Source organism: Empidonax traillii, unplaced genomic scaffold (assembly GCF_003031625.1).
Source record: "Empidonax traillii isolate 1590-97213 ecotype Southwest subspecies unplaced genomic scaffold, ASM303162v1 scaffold1404:size115710, whole genome shotgun sequence".
Lineage (NCBI taxonomy): Eukaryota > Metazoa > Chordata > Aves > Passeriformes > Tyrannidae > Empidonax > Empidonax traillii.
Window position 1 is genome coordinate 67,816 of NW_020956597.1, and position 15,765 is coordinate 83,580.

At 44.3% G+C, this 15,765-nt stretch overlaps 1 protein-coding gene across 1 annotated transcript in view; it reads left to right on the plus strand.

Moving 5' to 3' along the window:
* The first annotated feature begins 2,891 nt into the window (after positions 1-2,891).
* The window catches only part of ARFGEF2 (ADP ribosylation factor guanine nucleotide exchange factor 2), a 31,323-nt gene continuing 18,449 nt past the window's right edge, over positions 2,892-15,765 (plus strand). Inside the window, 12 exon segments of the mRNA XM_027907133.1 lie at positions 2,892-2,906; positions 3,052-3,202; positions 9,715-9,745; positions 10,552-10,675; positions 11,227-11,373; positions 12,127-12,306; positions 12,704-12,896; positions 13,793-13,864; positions 14,149-14,297; positions 14,711-14,841; positions 15,132-15,366; positions 15,611-15,710. Coding sequence (XP_027762934.1) covers positions 3,064-3,202; positions 9,715-9,745; positions 10,552-10,675; positions 11,227-11,373; positions 12,127-12,306; positions 12,704-12,896; positions 13,793-13,864; positions 14,149-14,297; positions 14,711-14,841; positions 15,132-15,366; positions 15,611-15,710 — 1,501 coding nt within the window. The 5' untranslated portion in view covers positions 2,892-2,906; positions 3,052-3,063.

Below are 15,765 nucleotides of genomic sequence, written 5' to 3' on the forward strand. Positions count from 1 at the left end.
TTTAAAAATCTCTTCAATCCATTTTCTAAAAACTAGCCTGTATCCTTTTTGCTTCTCCCATGAAAACTAATCCTGTCCCACAGTAAAAATCCTAAAATCAGAACTGATAATTTGGCTGACAATACATGAAGAGCTCTGCTGCTTAATTAGTTCTGCAATGCTGCTGACAGTAATTACAGCCTTCTTTTATGTCAATAACTAAGTCAGCAACCCTCAAAAAAAGATTCAGGGCCTTATTTGTCTTTTAGTTGTGTCACTTCTGCATCACTGTAATTTCACTGATAACAGTAGAATTGCCCTTGAAATACAGTACTGTAAGTGAAAGGAGAATCAGATGTACAGACATGTATTTTTGGGGGTTGGGTTTGCAGCCACATTTCTGATTGGGAGCATACTTGAAAAATATGCATCTAAAAATACAACAGTGTGGAGGTGTAATGTATTGGTATAGTAAAACAAACACTGGATCCCTGTATAGCATTAAACAGGATCCTGTACAAACTACACAGCCGGCTTCAGAACTTGCTGTTGTAACAGTAAACAACTAAATTCCAGGGGAATGCACTTGCTCTTTACTTCAGGTATTGGAGATGAACAAACAAACAAATTTGTACAAGGGACACCAAATAAACTAAAGTAAAGTAAACTAAGAATAAACTAAACTTCTGAGCTCTCCATGTCAGTACTCAATCCTGTGACAAGTGAGCCTGTTCTCTCTTTTTTTGTGTGTACTGTTTGTTCACCTCTCATTTCTAATAGATGGGCATCATTAGGGAGAAATACTAAACCTTTTCTTACCTTGGATGTGCTAAATTAAACTAGTCAGAAGAAATTTTATATTGTTCCCTTCTGTCACTCCTCTGATCAGTAACGAGGCTCTTAAGGTTTGTGCTTAATTTCTTGCCCTTCAGAAGAGAGCAAATTAAACAAGATGTTGCAAGGTCAGTAAAAGAGTCAGTGAGATACACTGTGGAGAGGATTTGGGAGCCTGTGGTAGAGCAGAGCAAATACATAAAATGGTTACACAGCTGATATTTTAAAATAGTAGCATTCTGAATCCTGCCAGGAGAACACCAGGGAAAATTATGGTCTACTTCAGCATTGTGAAATGAGCTGCATTTTTCTAACTATTAATGGAGTTAGTTGCTATAAAGCACATGCTATATGGTTTCACTCTATTGTGCAATGAAATTAATACACAAAATATCAGCACAAAGCTTGAGGATGAAAACTATTCAATGTAAAGCACTTATGTTACTGAGCAACAAGGAGAGTAAAATCAGACATCTGTATGTTAATGTATCAAAAACCAGAAATTCAAACAAACCACAGGGAGACTGTAAAACCCTTTCAGCAGAAAACAAAAACAAAACTATGTTCATAATCTGGAAATGTCTTCATTAAACAAACAAACAAATATTTACTGCTCTGATTTCAAAATTATTTGTCTCTATTTTTCTGCTATTCCCATCACCATGATAATAGAGTCCTTCCATTGCTAATGGAGAGCAGGTCAGGTCTGGACCAGAGATTAGGAAGAATTTCCTAATTGGATGGTGAACGAAACACTGGAGGCAAGTGAGTGCAAAGCTGTTGAATCTCCTCTCTTGGAGCTTTTCATGGAGAGGCCACATTGTGCCCCTGTGCTTGGAGATGGCCTGAATGACCCATTGAGGCACTTCCCAGCCTCGGGAGAGCAATTCCTCAGCGTGGACGTCACTCACTGACACGGAGGGAACGCTGAGCCAGTTCCCTTGTGGTACCTTCAGCTGGCAAAGCCTCAGAGGACTTAAACCTCCCAGCAGTGTCTCCCTGTACTGTGTGGCACCTTCTCTGGTGGCAGCAGAGGCAGGATGTGCTGTTACTGCCAAGAGAACAGAGGTAACCAGCAGATTTTTGAGACAGTTACACCCTGTTAAATTTTGGTTTAACCAGGAGCAATGAAATCACACTCATATCAAACCCACGCTTGGACTGCTGATCTCCAAGGGAAATCCAGGTCTTCAGGTACTAACAGATCTTCAAAATTGTTTCCTGATAGAGGCCCTTCCCTGCTTCTTATCCAGCCTTGTTACAATTCCTGATTTCCCATCCTCAAACTCCTATTTTTCCAGGCAGTTGGAGTCCTCAGCTCTGTGTGAACCAGTCCACATAAACCTCTGGACAGCAGAGGCGATCACGAAGCACCTGCCAATTTTCCCTGGGAAATAATACTAAACTAAAGCTTTGCACAAGTGTTTGGAGCATTTGTTAGTGCTGGTTATGGAGTGTGGAGGGGTCAGAGGAGCAAATACAGATTCTTGTTTGTACTTCAAACTCACCGTTTGTTTGGCTTTCAGCGTCCACATTTCTGGTGTAAGGGGTCCTGCAACACAGGCAAAGGATAAAATGAGATGATGCAATCAGGTATGGGGTTATTAAAGGAGACTTAATTTCTAGGACTGAGAATTTAGTGTCCAGTGATTCCTCTTTAAGGTATGACTTTGGGTGTTTCACCTGCACGCTCTCCCCATGCTCGGGACTGGCACGGCGGGACCGGAGGGGACCTGAGGGGTACTGAGGGGGACTAAGGGGACTTGAGGGGACTGAGGAAACCTGACAGGGACTGAGGGGATCTGAGGGGACTGAGGGCATCTGACGGGATCTGACGGGACCCAGGGAACCTGACGGGAACTGAGGGGACCGAGGGAACCTGACAGGGACTGAGGGGATCTGAGGGGACCTGAGGGAGACTGAGGGGACCTCAGAGGGCTAAGACATGAGGGGATCTGAGGGGAGTGACGGGGACTGAGGGCACTAAGAGCGCCCGAAGGTGCCTGAGGGTGTCTGACGAAACCCGAGGGTGACCGATGCCCGCCTCCCTCACGGCCCCAGCCCCGCCCCTGGCCCCGCCCCGAACCGCCCCGGCCGGGGCGTCCGGGGTCACGTGACGGTGCCAACATGGCGGCGCCGTGGCGGCGGCGCGGCCGCTGAGGGGGGCGCGTCTCTTCCGGGAGGTGCCGCGGGCCTTGAGCGCCGGCCCGGGCCTTGTTCGCGGCCCCTGCCCCCGCTCCCGGCCCCGCCATGCAGCCCCCGGCCCGCGAGCAGGACGCCCGCACCAAGAGCATGTTCGTGTCGCGGGCCCTGGAGAAGATCCTGGCGGAGAAGGAGGCGAAGCGGCCGCCGCACGGGCAGCTGCGGAGAGCCTGCCAGGTGGCGCTGGGTGAGTCCGCCCGGCCCGGCCCGGCCCGGCCCGGCCCGCGCAGGGACACGGGCACGGCCGCGGGCGGGGAACGGGCCCTGCCCGCCCGGGGCGGGTCCCGTCGGGGTGCGGGGCAGCCCCGGCTGCGCTCGGGACTTTGGAGCGGGGGGAAGGTTCTCTTTCCAAGAGAGGACTTGCAAATACAAGGGCAGAAAAAAAAAATCCCCCAAGTACCCGCTTTATGGAGTTCTGGCCTCGCCGTGAAGCAGGAGGGATTTGGGCTTGCCACTTCAGTTTTGAGAACATTAATTTCAGACTGGGAAACAGAGTCTTTAAAGCCCTCGGCTTGTGGCGTCCCAGAGCTTCCAGGGCTGGTAAATCTCCTGACCTCTGATCTCCAGCTCGAGGTCGGACGGGCTAAAGACTGTTAGCTGTGTGGCCACGTACATACAATGTCTGTGATGTTTGCCCAGCTGGAAACACTTTTCGTGAAGTTGGTGGACTAATCCTGAAATCCTCTGCAAGTACGAGCTGATGTAAAGGTCTCTGTGTTAAGAGCTCTGAGAACACGATGTGTCAGGAAGAGAAGATGAGCTGGGCAGAGCTCTGCAGCTGGAGTTCTCTGTGGCCTTTCTTAATTGGCAAGGGTGACATCTCTCTTACAGTTTTGGTTGCTTTATGTCAATATTTTCCTTTAAACTAGGAACATTTAGTGTAGCCAAGACAGAAGAAAAGACAGGCTGGGTGTGTAACGAGGCTGGGGAGATACAAGTCCTGTCCCAGGCACTGTGAGAGCAAGCTCAAAGAAACTGTCATTTTTATCTCCCTCCCTGCAGTCCTTCCTGACAGGAGATCTGTAGGAGCTGTAGTGACAGTTTATCCAGAGAAAGGTAACCAGGGAGAATGGTGTCTTATTGTTATTTAAAGTTGACTTTGTGAGCAAGAGAATAGCATGTGTGCCCTGGAGATTAGAGGTTACTTTTCCTAATGAGTTCTTTTTCCTGATTTCCCCAACTCCCCCAAATGCATCGAACCCATTTACTATATCGAGAACCTGTTTTGCTGCTATGGAAATGTTCTTAGAGGCTGAGAAAGGGAACTTCCTTCTAAGATGCCTAGTGAAGGTCCATGTTTGTTAACACATGGCAGGGGATGATTTTGGGAGGAGCATTGTGCAATAGCAGCCTGTTGGATTATGACTATTCCATGCCTTCATGTTTTAAGGTATACTGTGTTTTTTAGGGGAATTGATGTTGGTGATGAGGGACATTTTGTTTTTTTTTTTTTTTTTTTTTTTTTGCTAATCTTCTTTGGAAAAAAAGCCCACGTTTTCCTGGGCTAAAGCAAAGGTCAGCATGAAGAGATAACCTTGTGTTGACCAACTGTCCTGCCCTAGCAGGGCCTCAATTACTGTACAGGAGGACCTCTGTTATAGTTGGTGAAAATTTATTCAATCGTTTTAGGATGCCAACAGGAACGTGGTTTCTTTTACTTACATGAGGGGTTTTTTTTTGCCAAACATTATTCTATTTAGGTTAAGCCTTTTTTTTTTTTAATTAAAGAGAAAAATCAGTTTTATTCCATATACCTAATTTTAATTAAGCTTATGCTTGATATTACCAAAGACTGTGACTTCAGTTTCAGAAACCTCAACTTAACTATCAAGCCCTGAGCAATAGTAAATATGTGAGGAGATGTGGGAAGAACATTACTTGCAGTCTGAAGAACTCAGGCCAAACTTTGTAACCTACACAAACTGTTAGGGATGAAAAGTTCCAGTGTTGTGAATAATAATAAAAAATGCAGTTAAAGCTGAGGAAAAACAATTCAGTTTGAGAGAAATGTAAAGTTACTTTATGAAGTGGTCACTGTGTCAGCTGCTGTCTGCTGCACTTTTCTCCAAGTCATGCTTTGAATAATCCATTTCTACCTCTTACGAAGTTCCATTTGCTGGGCAGTCTTATTTATGCAGTGGTGTTTTTATTGGAGCCCTGAGGCATTGTACCAGTTACAAACCAGGCAACACAGGCACGGGGCACGTGCAGATGGTATCTGCTCCTGGTCCTAGGGAAGTCTAGGATGAATTCCTTTTTTCCAAATAGAGAGAAACAGGGGTATTGTACAGTTGCATAATAGAAATTAACCTGCAAATACCTCTAGTGTTTCTGCTGTGCTGTTACTGCAGGAGTGTTTCTGTTACATACTTGTGCTTTAAATTTGTTGTCTGCTGAGAGAGGAATAGATTTCTAACTGTGGGAATGATGTTCTTGTTTTCTTACATGAGTTCTCTACTGGTTTGAATGTGCTTGAGGTGTTCTTTCATTCTAATCTTCATCTGTTTTAATAGTTCTAAATTTAAACTGTTCTTAACCTTTATTCCCAGTAATTCGGCCCTTTCACTGGACTAATACTGGGCAGTTTTGGACTGCAAAATAACCTCATTGTAGAAATCAGAAGTAAGGTAGGCTCAAATAGGACATAAACACAAAAAGTGTGGAAGAAAAGGAACAAAACCAGTTCCCAGTGATGGTTTTATTGAAGGTGTTTTTTTTTCTCCCTCTTTCCACCCCCTCCTTTGAAATACACACTATTAATGTTGAGTAAGCAGAGTTTGAATAGACTCCTTCATTCAGTCTCTTGCTTCATCAGTAGGTGTAACGGTTGTCTCCTGTTCTCGTAGTGCCTGTAAGTCCCAGGGGAGACTGGGAGAAGTGGAGGGTTTTAAACAGAGAAGCTGTTCTCCTTTGCTTTAGAAAACTGTGTTTCAAGAAAACTTGTTTTCAACAGACAGCCACTGTATCGTATAAAAATAGTTGTTTAATAAGCATTTACGTGCAGCTCTTGGTACACATGAATCTTAGTAAACTGACTGAAGCTGTCCTGAAAAATGTGCAGTGGAGTAGGGCCGGTCTGGGTCACAGCAGTTCACTTTGGGCTAATGCTAATTGAGCACCTGGGTCTCTCACGTCAACTGTTACTTTTGCCCTACTAGGGCTGTTTTTAATGACATGCTGTGCAGCCAGCCTGGTTCTGTGGCCTTCTTTGATTGCCTGGGCAGCTCCACATACATATCTTCGAGCTTTGTAAACAACAGACTTTGTTTAGTTAGCTTGTTAATGAGATTTGAAAAAAAATCATCTCTTCAACCGTGCCTTCCCTTGGGAATCAGGTTGCGTGTTGAAGAAGTCTCTGGGTGTAAATGACAGATGTCCAAAGTAAGTTGTGTTTCCTGGTTTAGCCTCTTGGCCAGTGTGTTTGGAGAACACTGGGGCACAGAGGAGAGTTTGACTTCCTCGTGGCAGCCCTTTCTGCAGGGCTCTCTGCGGGTGGATGTGATCAGTAACTGCGGGGTTGGCATCTGGGCTGAAGGCAGGCTGGACTTGGGCAATGCAGTCAGCTTTGCTGGGCTGGGGGAGGGAGGCTTTGGCTGCTGCTCTGTGTGTTTGTGTTGGCAGTGCTGCTGGCCAGGCTGTGGAAGGACATGGCTCGTGTCCTTGTGCCAGCACGAGCCACGTTCTGCACAGGGGCTGAACAGACAGACCTGGCTGTGCCTTCACGCAGGAGGCGCCTCCTGTGCTGCAATGGGAGTTTCCAGTGCAGGCCAATGAACCCATCCATCTGCGGTGGGAAGGCAGCTACTCAGTGTGAGCTTCCTCCTGCTTTTATGGCCAGAAGCTCTGGAAGAAGTTGCTGCAAGGCCATTCTTGTCATTCCAGCTCTGTTCCTGGTAGGAATGCTGCAGGACTGCATTGGGTGGGCAGCACAGGGATTGAAGATGTTTGTGATTGGAGGAGTTGCCGTGAGAGTGGCGGGGAGCTCCAATCCCCAGAGCACCAAGTGGGGGATCGGTGTTGTTGTACTGGGGTGACCAGATGTTCACCAAAATTCAGGCTGTGATCTGTAGCTGTGGAAGGGAGTTGAGCTGTGCCCCTTACTCCCATGGCTGGAGGAGGAGAGTGCTGCTACTGGCCTTTGGTTTGTGGAAGCTGGTGGGGCCTGGTTAGGGCTTGGCAAGCTGTTCATGGCACCAGACTTCAATTAGGCAACCATTTCTGTTTCACTCGCTTTTGGTGGTCAGCCCACCAAATGAGCGCTTTAAATGTGGAGGTTCTCAAGCTATTGTGATGCAATCAGTAGCAGAGGCATGGCTGTAGCTTCCTCTTGACCTTTCATTTATTCTTTTCTGCCAGAATTATCAATTAAAATACTGTTGTGGTGCATATGTTTTTATGTGGCTTTAGAAAAGGCTTTATTATAATAAAATTTTATGCAACTTGGTCAGGCTTTGGTTAGATTATTTTTTTCTTTAATGGGTTATTTCTGGGAGTGAAACTGTTGCTGCTCTAATATGGGATGTTATTCTTGCATATATTTCCAATGCAGGATCTAGGACAAATACCAGTAAAGATGAGCGTGATCATGTCTCCTTAAGACTAAAATCTGTGTGAAGTTTCAAGACCTTTTTTACTCTGCTAGCAAACATTATGTGGGGAAAGTGATCTCTTTGAAAGAAAGAGAAACTCATTTGAGTTCTTGCAATCATTCAAAAAGCTCTGTACACCCTAGTTCTGCAGAGTGTCTGAAATACAGCATTAACTGTGCTATCACTGCTCCCAGCATCCTGGTGTACTTGGGATTCTGGCTATAGCTAAAATATGCCTTTCTCTGCCAAGACCTGGAGGCAGGACTAAGTGTTCTGAATGTGTAAAGTTACTCAGAAAACTCAGAGTTTTAAAGAGCTGGTTCCTGCATACTATGGGAATATGCTGCACTAAGAGTAAGATTGAAATAGGGACACAATAAATTGGTGGGTCCTTCAGCATATGCTTTTCTCAGTAGCTCTTTGGATCATAATGTGGTGCTGAAGATGGGGAAGTTAATAAAATCAAGGGCCTCAATTCAAAATATGCTGAACTGAAATTCTGACTAGTCCCCTTGTTGTCAGGGCAGCTGGACCCTGGAACGAAGAATGCAGTGGTCCCAAGGTGGTGCTGTGTAAGACTGATGTTGTTTGTTGCAGAAAGCCTTGGTTATTTCTTACCAACAGCCTCCCTTCTGTTGCTGAAGCCTGGAGTAGCAGGGGATGGTGGTGCTGGGTTTGTGCAAAGTCACTGCTGATCCTGCAGCCCCAGGCCCCGGGGCTGAGCACTGGGCTCAGCTCTGCAGGGCTGGAGGGTGACAAGTGTCTGTCCTCTAACGCTGCTGGACAGGGTTGTTTGCTGAGGGGCTGGATGAGAACTGGGAACACTCTGCTCCTGTGACTCTTCCACTTCCCTTTGTCTCTTTTGCTGAGTGGGTAACGTTACCTTGGTTGGTGTAACAGCACTGCACGCCTCAGAACTGGGGATGTCAGACTGACTCTCTGTCGAGTGCATCTGGAAGAGGGTATAGCAAGTCCTAGTCCTGGATGCAGCTTACCACTCACACCTCACAGTTATACAGGTTTTCTCTGTGTTTTGGTTCTGTTTTCTCTATGCAAAGGGGGTAGTAATGTTACAAAATGAACACATGCTGTGAGGATTGATTCCTGGGCCATTCACTGGGCACTAGGCCTGTGCAAAAACCCATAATCTGTGTTTGCTGCAGTCCTTGTTCCTTAGCGTGGTTTGTGTATTGGTGCTGCTGAGACAGAAAAAATTACTGAGGTTCACAGACTGCTCTTTAATAATCTCAACTGTGAACATCTCATCCCAAAACAATGGTACCTCTGCAGAGTTGAGGAGAACAAGCATTGAGTGAATGATCAGCTTTTAATACCTGCAATTGAACCAAGATTTGTAGGCCTGGTAATTCCCAGTTGGGAAGGTTTTGCAACACGTGCTGTAGGGTGGGATGGACAGGGTCCTGCTGGTGTCACAGGCTGTGCAGCTTTGGGGATTGGTTTGTCAGTGTTCACAGAGGGTGCAGGTCTGGTCTGTGTTATGCATCGTGGTGATACCTTAGAAATCTTCGAAAAGCCATACTACGATCTTTGGGATTTGCTGCTGTGTACAAGAGAAAGGAGGAAGGAACTTTCTTCTCCCCTGTATTTAATTTTATGAAGAGTTGTCTGAAAGTATAATTTAAAAACCAAAAATCTCTTCTGGCAGCAGGACAGAGAGCATTTAGGATTTGTTATCTCTTGGGAGCTTGTTCAGCTGATTGATGCTGTGGGGCTCAGGACAAGCAGGTTGGCACTGCAGGGACCTGGGATGTCCATCACTGAACTGATGTTTTATGCAGTGGCTCAAAGGCTTCTGCAGACTCGAGCTCTCTGTGATGTGGACTTGCACTTGAATAAAAGTTGCATGCTATACCTGAGTGTTCTAAAAATACCTTTTGTTGAGAATGTTTGGAAAAATTAGCTTCTTTAATGTAAAAATTGGGAGATACACTTTCCAATAACAGGTGTAACTGTGATCTCTGAAGCTGAGGTGTTACAGGAAAGGAATGGGAAATACTGAAGTGCAAGACTGGTGGTTTGAAACAGCTTTGCTTTATTCTGTGTTATTGATAATGATAACTGAGATTTGACTTTTTTTTCTTCCTTCCAGATGAAATAAAAAGTGAGCTGGAAAAGCAAAGGTAAATTACTAATTGCTGCAAACTGTTTGTGGAAAGAGCAAGTGGAATAATTGGATAGTGGAAATGTAAGAGTGTATGTACATTACAGCAGTGAGTTTGTGAATGCCCAGTTACCCACCTTTCTGCCAAGAACATATGGCCCATACGTTCCACTTACACAATGTTTGTGGCTGTGGGTACTCAAACCGTAACTGTCTCTGAATTTCACAGTGAAAAAATTGCAAAACTTCTAAAAGGTGACAGTTTTTTACTTCCTTTTACTGGGCTCAGTGTAGCCTGATAGGAAATCAGAAGGAATAGGAGGTACCCTCTGTCTGATAGCATGTGCTCTTTATTACCTACATCAAGAACACTAATTTAAATATGACTTACATACAAATTGTAAAACAGTTTTCCAGCACTGTGCTATGATTAAAAATGAGCAGATGGGTCCTCAAATGGGTTTCTATTTGCATAGTATTTCTCTTATGGGCCCTGTTTAATTCTGAATAAAATGGATGGATTTATCAGTTGTATAGGAGTTCTCTGGTATTTCAGATAATGGGACAGTGTTGGAGTATAATGAAGGGAGAGTTAAGTTGAAGAAGATATGAAAAAGACCAAATAGAATATAAATAAATGTAAAGTGGGATTTGTGTGATTTTAGAAGAAAATTGAACTTCCTTTAAGAAAGCATATGCAAGAAAGTTGCAGTACATTTGTATGCTGCTGTGCATTTTTCAGCTTTAAATTTAGAAAAGGAGAAAGTGTAGTTTGCTGCGACACACGTGTTCAGAAAAATTACTAACTCTTCTTATCTGACCTAGAGAAGGCACCGCTGCTCCACCGAAAGCAAATTTCATCGAAGCAGATAAATACTTCCTTCCGTTTGAGCTGGCCTGCCAGTCAAAGTCTCCACGCATTGTCAGCACTTCCCTGGATTGTTTGCAGGTGAGTGCTCTGGTTCAGCCTGGCCAGACTGAGCTGGAGGAACATGCTGTTGATATTCCTGCTGTGAGGAATGACCTGCCCTGCACAGGGCGAGGCTTTGCTGGGGCTCAGGGATCCTCACGCTGCCCAGTAAAGATGCTTCATCTGTGGTGCATGGAAGGAGTATCACCGTGGTGTTTCCTGTGGTGCTGATGTGATGGGAGGTCAGACTCTGCAATCTGCCTTCCTCGTTCCTATTGATTCTTCACATCTTGGGCAGAACTCTTCAGTTGGGAATAGGAACAAAGGCTGATGTTAAAACCACTTTTGTCTGGTTGTGGTATGAAAAATGGTCTGGGTGCAAAAAGCTTGTGTGTCTCTCACTGAAGTCTATTTTGTCCAGATGCGTGAACAGTCCCAAGTATTTGGTGGCCAGACTATAAATGGTGTTAAGTTTTTGTGTTAAAACTGGTTAGGTGAGGTATGCTACCTAAAATCTCCTTTTTATGCCATGCTAAACTGCATTTTTCTTAACAGTATATGGTCATCTAAGCTGCATTCTTTGTGCCTAGAAACTCATTGCATATGGACATATCACTGGCAACGCTCCAGACAGCGGAGCTCCCGGGAAACGGCTGATTGACCGGATAGTTGAAACCATTTGCAACTGCTTTCAGGGTCCTCAAACAGATGAAGGAGTACAGCTGCAGATAATTAAGGTGTTTTATTTGATTCATTCTCTGTTTCTTACACTGTCCCATGTGCTGCTACATTCAAGGAGGCTGTCACAGGGTAGGGTTGATATGGGAAATGGATTTCCTGTTGGAGAGGCAGAACACAGGGAATGTTTTATAAATGTTTGTCCTGCTTTCTGAGCTGAGCCATCTTGCAGGGGGCTTGGTGCTCGTCTTACAGGCTCTCAGTGCCCACCTCCCTTAGGCCAGGGAATTGCTCTCAGCCCCAGCGGGCCCTGGAGCTGGGATGCAGTGCCATGGAACGCTGCTCTAGCCTGTCTGACACTGCAGTGTATGTTCCTTGCAAGGCCTAGTGGTGCCAGTGGTGTGTGTTCAGCTTCTGAAATCTACTTGGGCTCCTCCAGCTGAGGCTGGACTTTGGTGAACCTTCCAGTAGCCTAATGTGGTGTTAGTGTAGGCCAGTTGGTCCTTGCATGGAAATGAAGCTATGGAATACAGTAGCTTTCATTTGGAGGTGGAATATCTCTCTTAGGAGAAAATCAGTTGTGATAAAGCCCTTTAACAACAGCTCAGGAGAGACCAGAGATACATGGAAGTTCTGTTAAACTTTCTTTGATTTGCAGTGCCATTGCAGAGAGTCAGAAGTTCCTTGTAAAGTTTTAAAAAAAGATACCTGTGTTTTGTAACAAACCCACTGATTATTCTGAAGACTTGCGTGAAGAACATTGCTGCCTGCTTGCTTAGATTTCACTTTTACTGTCTTATGGACTTTCCCAGGCTCTCCTCACTGCAGTAACATCTCCGTATATAGAAATCCATGAAGGAACAATTCTCCAGACTGTTAGAACCTGCTACAACATCTATCTGGCCAGTAAAAATCTTATTAACCAGACAACTGCCAAAGCTACCCTGACACAGATGTTAAATGTCATTTTTACACGTATGGAAAACCAAGCTGTAAGTAACTGTTACTTTTGCTCATCTCCAATGTTTATGCTTGACAAATGACAGAAAGCTTTTTTATTATTTTTAATAGGTCTGTCACTGTAGTGTTGGACATCTGTTGCTTTGTAATGTTTAAAAAGCTGTCAAATCCTGCAGTGAAGCATATTGACTGATGGAAAATAAAAGGTGACGCTCACTGCTGATGACAAGGTTTCAAGGTTTTGCTGATGACCGTGGCATTGGATGAACAAATGATGGGGTGCTTTCAAAATAAACTGGAAGTACATCTTTTTAATCCAACTGGCCAAGTGATTTTAGTTCCACTGTTGCTTGCCACCATGTGAGTTCATCATCAGTCATCGTAGACATGTTTTCCCTCAGATGAACCTTCTCCCATTTGTTTCTCAAGGTCCAGGAGTCCAGGGAAGCAGAGAGGGTGGCTCAGCAGAAGGTGCAGTCCCCGGCAGTGCCGGCAGGGTCCCGGTCCCCAGGGCATGGGCAGCTCAGCTCCCGGGGAGGCAGAGCCGCACCCCCCGGCACAGGAATGGCCAACGGGGAGCCCGAGGGGCCGTCGGATCGGGAACGCACCCCAGCAGCACCGGGTGAGCACCAACAGCTCCTGTCTGTGCTTCCAGTTGCAAAGTTTGTGTTGGAAAATGCTCTTTAGGCAACTCTGGGAAGAAGTGACTGGGGTCACCGGCTCAGACCATGCTTGGCTCTTCTCTTCTCGGGAGTCATTCAGAGTGTGTTGCCATCCTTGGCTCATGTCTACACTATAAACACTGAGGAAAGGCTCCTGTTTTCCCTAAAATTCCAGTAAAACTATGTGTGCTTTACAGAATTTTAATGGAGTTTGACTCCATTGTTGCTAAAGGGAAGGAAAGGAAGAGAATGGAATTATAGAATCATAGAATCAAGCAGGTTGGAAAAGATCTCTGAGATCATCAAGTCCAACCCTTGATCCAATCCTGCCGTGGTTACCAGACCATGGCACTGATGCCACACCCAGTCTCATCTTAGAAAGCTCCAGGGATGGTGACTCCACCACCTCCCTGGGCAGCCCATTCCAATGTCTCATTACTCTCTCTGTAAAAAATTTCTTTGTAATATCCAACCTAATCTTCCCCTGGCAGAGCTTAAGACAGTATAGTCATGGTATGTGGGAAGTGGCAGAATCACTCTGAGGGAATCAAAGTCTTGGGGTAAAAATGATGCATATTATGAAGACTATATCATAAGCACCTACTGCATCCAAATTAGGAACATGGGATATTCCAAAACTATAAGTTTGTAAAGTACAAATGACAAAATCACTGCATTAAAAATACCAGTGCTTTGATTTAAGCAACATAAGTAACATCAAAGAGTATTTTTGTATGAGTGAGAACTACTGAAGAAAATAATTGTTAACCCTTCTGCCTCTGTCATGTTTTCCTTTTCAATCCTCTTCCTAAAAAAAAAGTACTAAATTCAAAATTATCTTTATGTGTTTCATTAGAGGAAACAACTGATGGAGGAAAAGAAATGGTTAAAGGCATCTTGGAAGATGTGGTCAAGTCAGCTGTGAAAGGTAGCAAAGTCTTTCAAAGTAAAATAACTGCATATGTATTGCCAAGCTTTTATTCCCATATTATGAAAGTTATTTTTGTTACTAAGTATCTTGACAAGAACACCTACTACAGCAGCAAGAACAGGTTTTTATTCTACCACAATATTCTTCTTTGGCTGACAGCTGAGGAACTTTCTAGTTTACCAGTGCTACTTCTGTCCCACGTAGTGGTAGAGCTTCACAAAGTTGTGGGATAAAAAGTGCTCAATGCATGATTTTAATCAGTTTTCCTTTTTCCCCTTTAGTGGCTGAAGAAAAGCAGGTAACAGAACCAGTCAGGGCTCTGCCTCCACTGGAGACTGCAGATACTGTTCTTTCTGGCTCTAGCAATGAAACCGTGCAAACAAACGGGATTTCAGATGATGGGCAGTCTGTTTCCTCCACTGATAATCTGGTAAATAACTTCACGGGATGCTGATGTACATTTAGGAAAGGAGAAATGTTTTTGTTGTGCCAACTAATAGGGTGGAATTTCGGGGTAGAAAAGAGACAGAAACTCTGATGTGTGTGTCCTGCTCAGGTTCAAAAAGGAAGCAACAACTGCAATTAAGTATATATTAATAACACCTGTCCTAAAATTGATTACATTAGTTGTATTTTAATACAGAGCGGGGACAGAGGTGAAGAGTCAGTCAATGTGTCTGAGAAGATCCAGATCCCTTGTAATCCTCTTTAGGTTTAGTTTAAACTTTGCCAAATGTACCGTTTTCTTCAATGGGTGGGTGATTCTCAGAGCAGCTGTGAATCTTGTAATTGCTCTGTTCCTTTGTCTCACTGAAGATCTGTGGTGTGTTTCTTGTTCTCAAGGAAACAGATGTATCTGGACATCAAGCTGCTGCCAGATTCTCCCATGTGCTACAAAAGGATGCCTTCCTTGTGTTCAGGTCGTTGTGCAAGCTCTCCATGAAACCTCTCGGGGATGGACCACCAGATCCCAAGTAATGACACTGTGTTTATTAACTGTCCTCTCCAGGTAGCTTTTGGACACAGCTAAGAAGCTGCTGTGTAGTAAAGCAGATATTCAAGTATGCTAATCCAAGATGTTAACACTCCTGAAAAATTCCCAAATTAAGCTGGTAGATGTTCAAAAATAAGTTGTAGGCTGATTTCCACCCCTCTTGTCCCCCACGCTGAAGTGAGTTAAAGCAGCATGGAAGAAATGCTACAGTGCTCATGTCGAATACAAGCACGTACTCAGAAATATAAAAATACATTTAATTTTTTCCAGATCCCATGAGTTGCGCTCCAAGGTCGTGTCTCTGCAGCTGCTCCTGTCGGTGCTGCAGAATGCGGGTCCAGTTTTCAGGACACATGAAATGTTCATCAATGCAATCAAGCAGTATCTTTGTGTAGCATTATCTAAAAATGGAGTCTCTTCTGTTCCTGATGTATTTGAGCTCTCTCTTGCCATCTTTCTCACGCTGCTTTCGAATTTTAAGACCCATTTAAAAATGCAGATTGAGGTGAGAGACTTTTTATCTACAGTTTGCATATGCTCTAGTTCTCACATTTAAATACTGCAGTGGTAAAAAGACAGCTGGAACTTACAAGTTAATGCCTTAGTTTGGTTTCCTTACTGAACTAGTACATTGTTACTGTATTCAAATTCTAATATGCATGAAATGATACTCTTCAATTAATATGTACTGTTGACATCATTCTAATAAGTTTTAGATTATCAAGTCCTTTACCTTATTTATTTTGCAGGTTTTCTTCAAAGAGATCTTCCTGAATATTCTGGAGACTTCTTCAAGTTCCTTTGAACACAAATGGATGGTGATTCAGACTTTAACTAGAATTTGTGCAGGTATTTCCTCTGTAAAAAACAATCACTTCCTCTGGCAGCAGATGAGAATTATTTT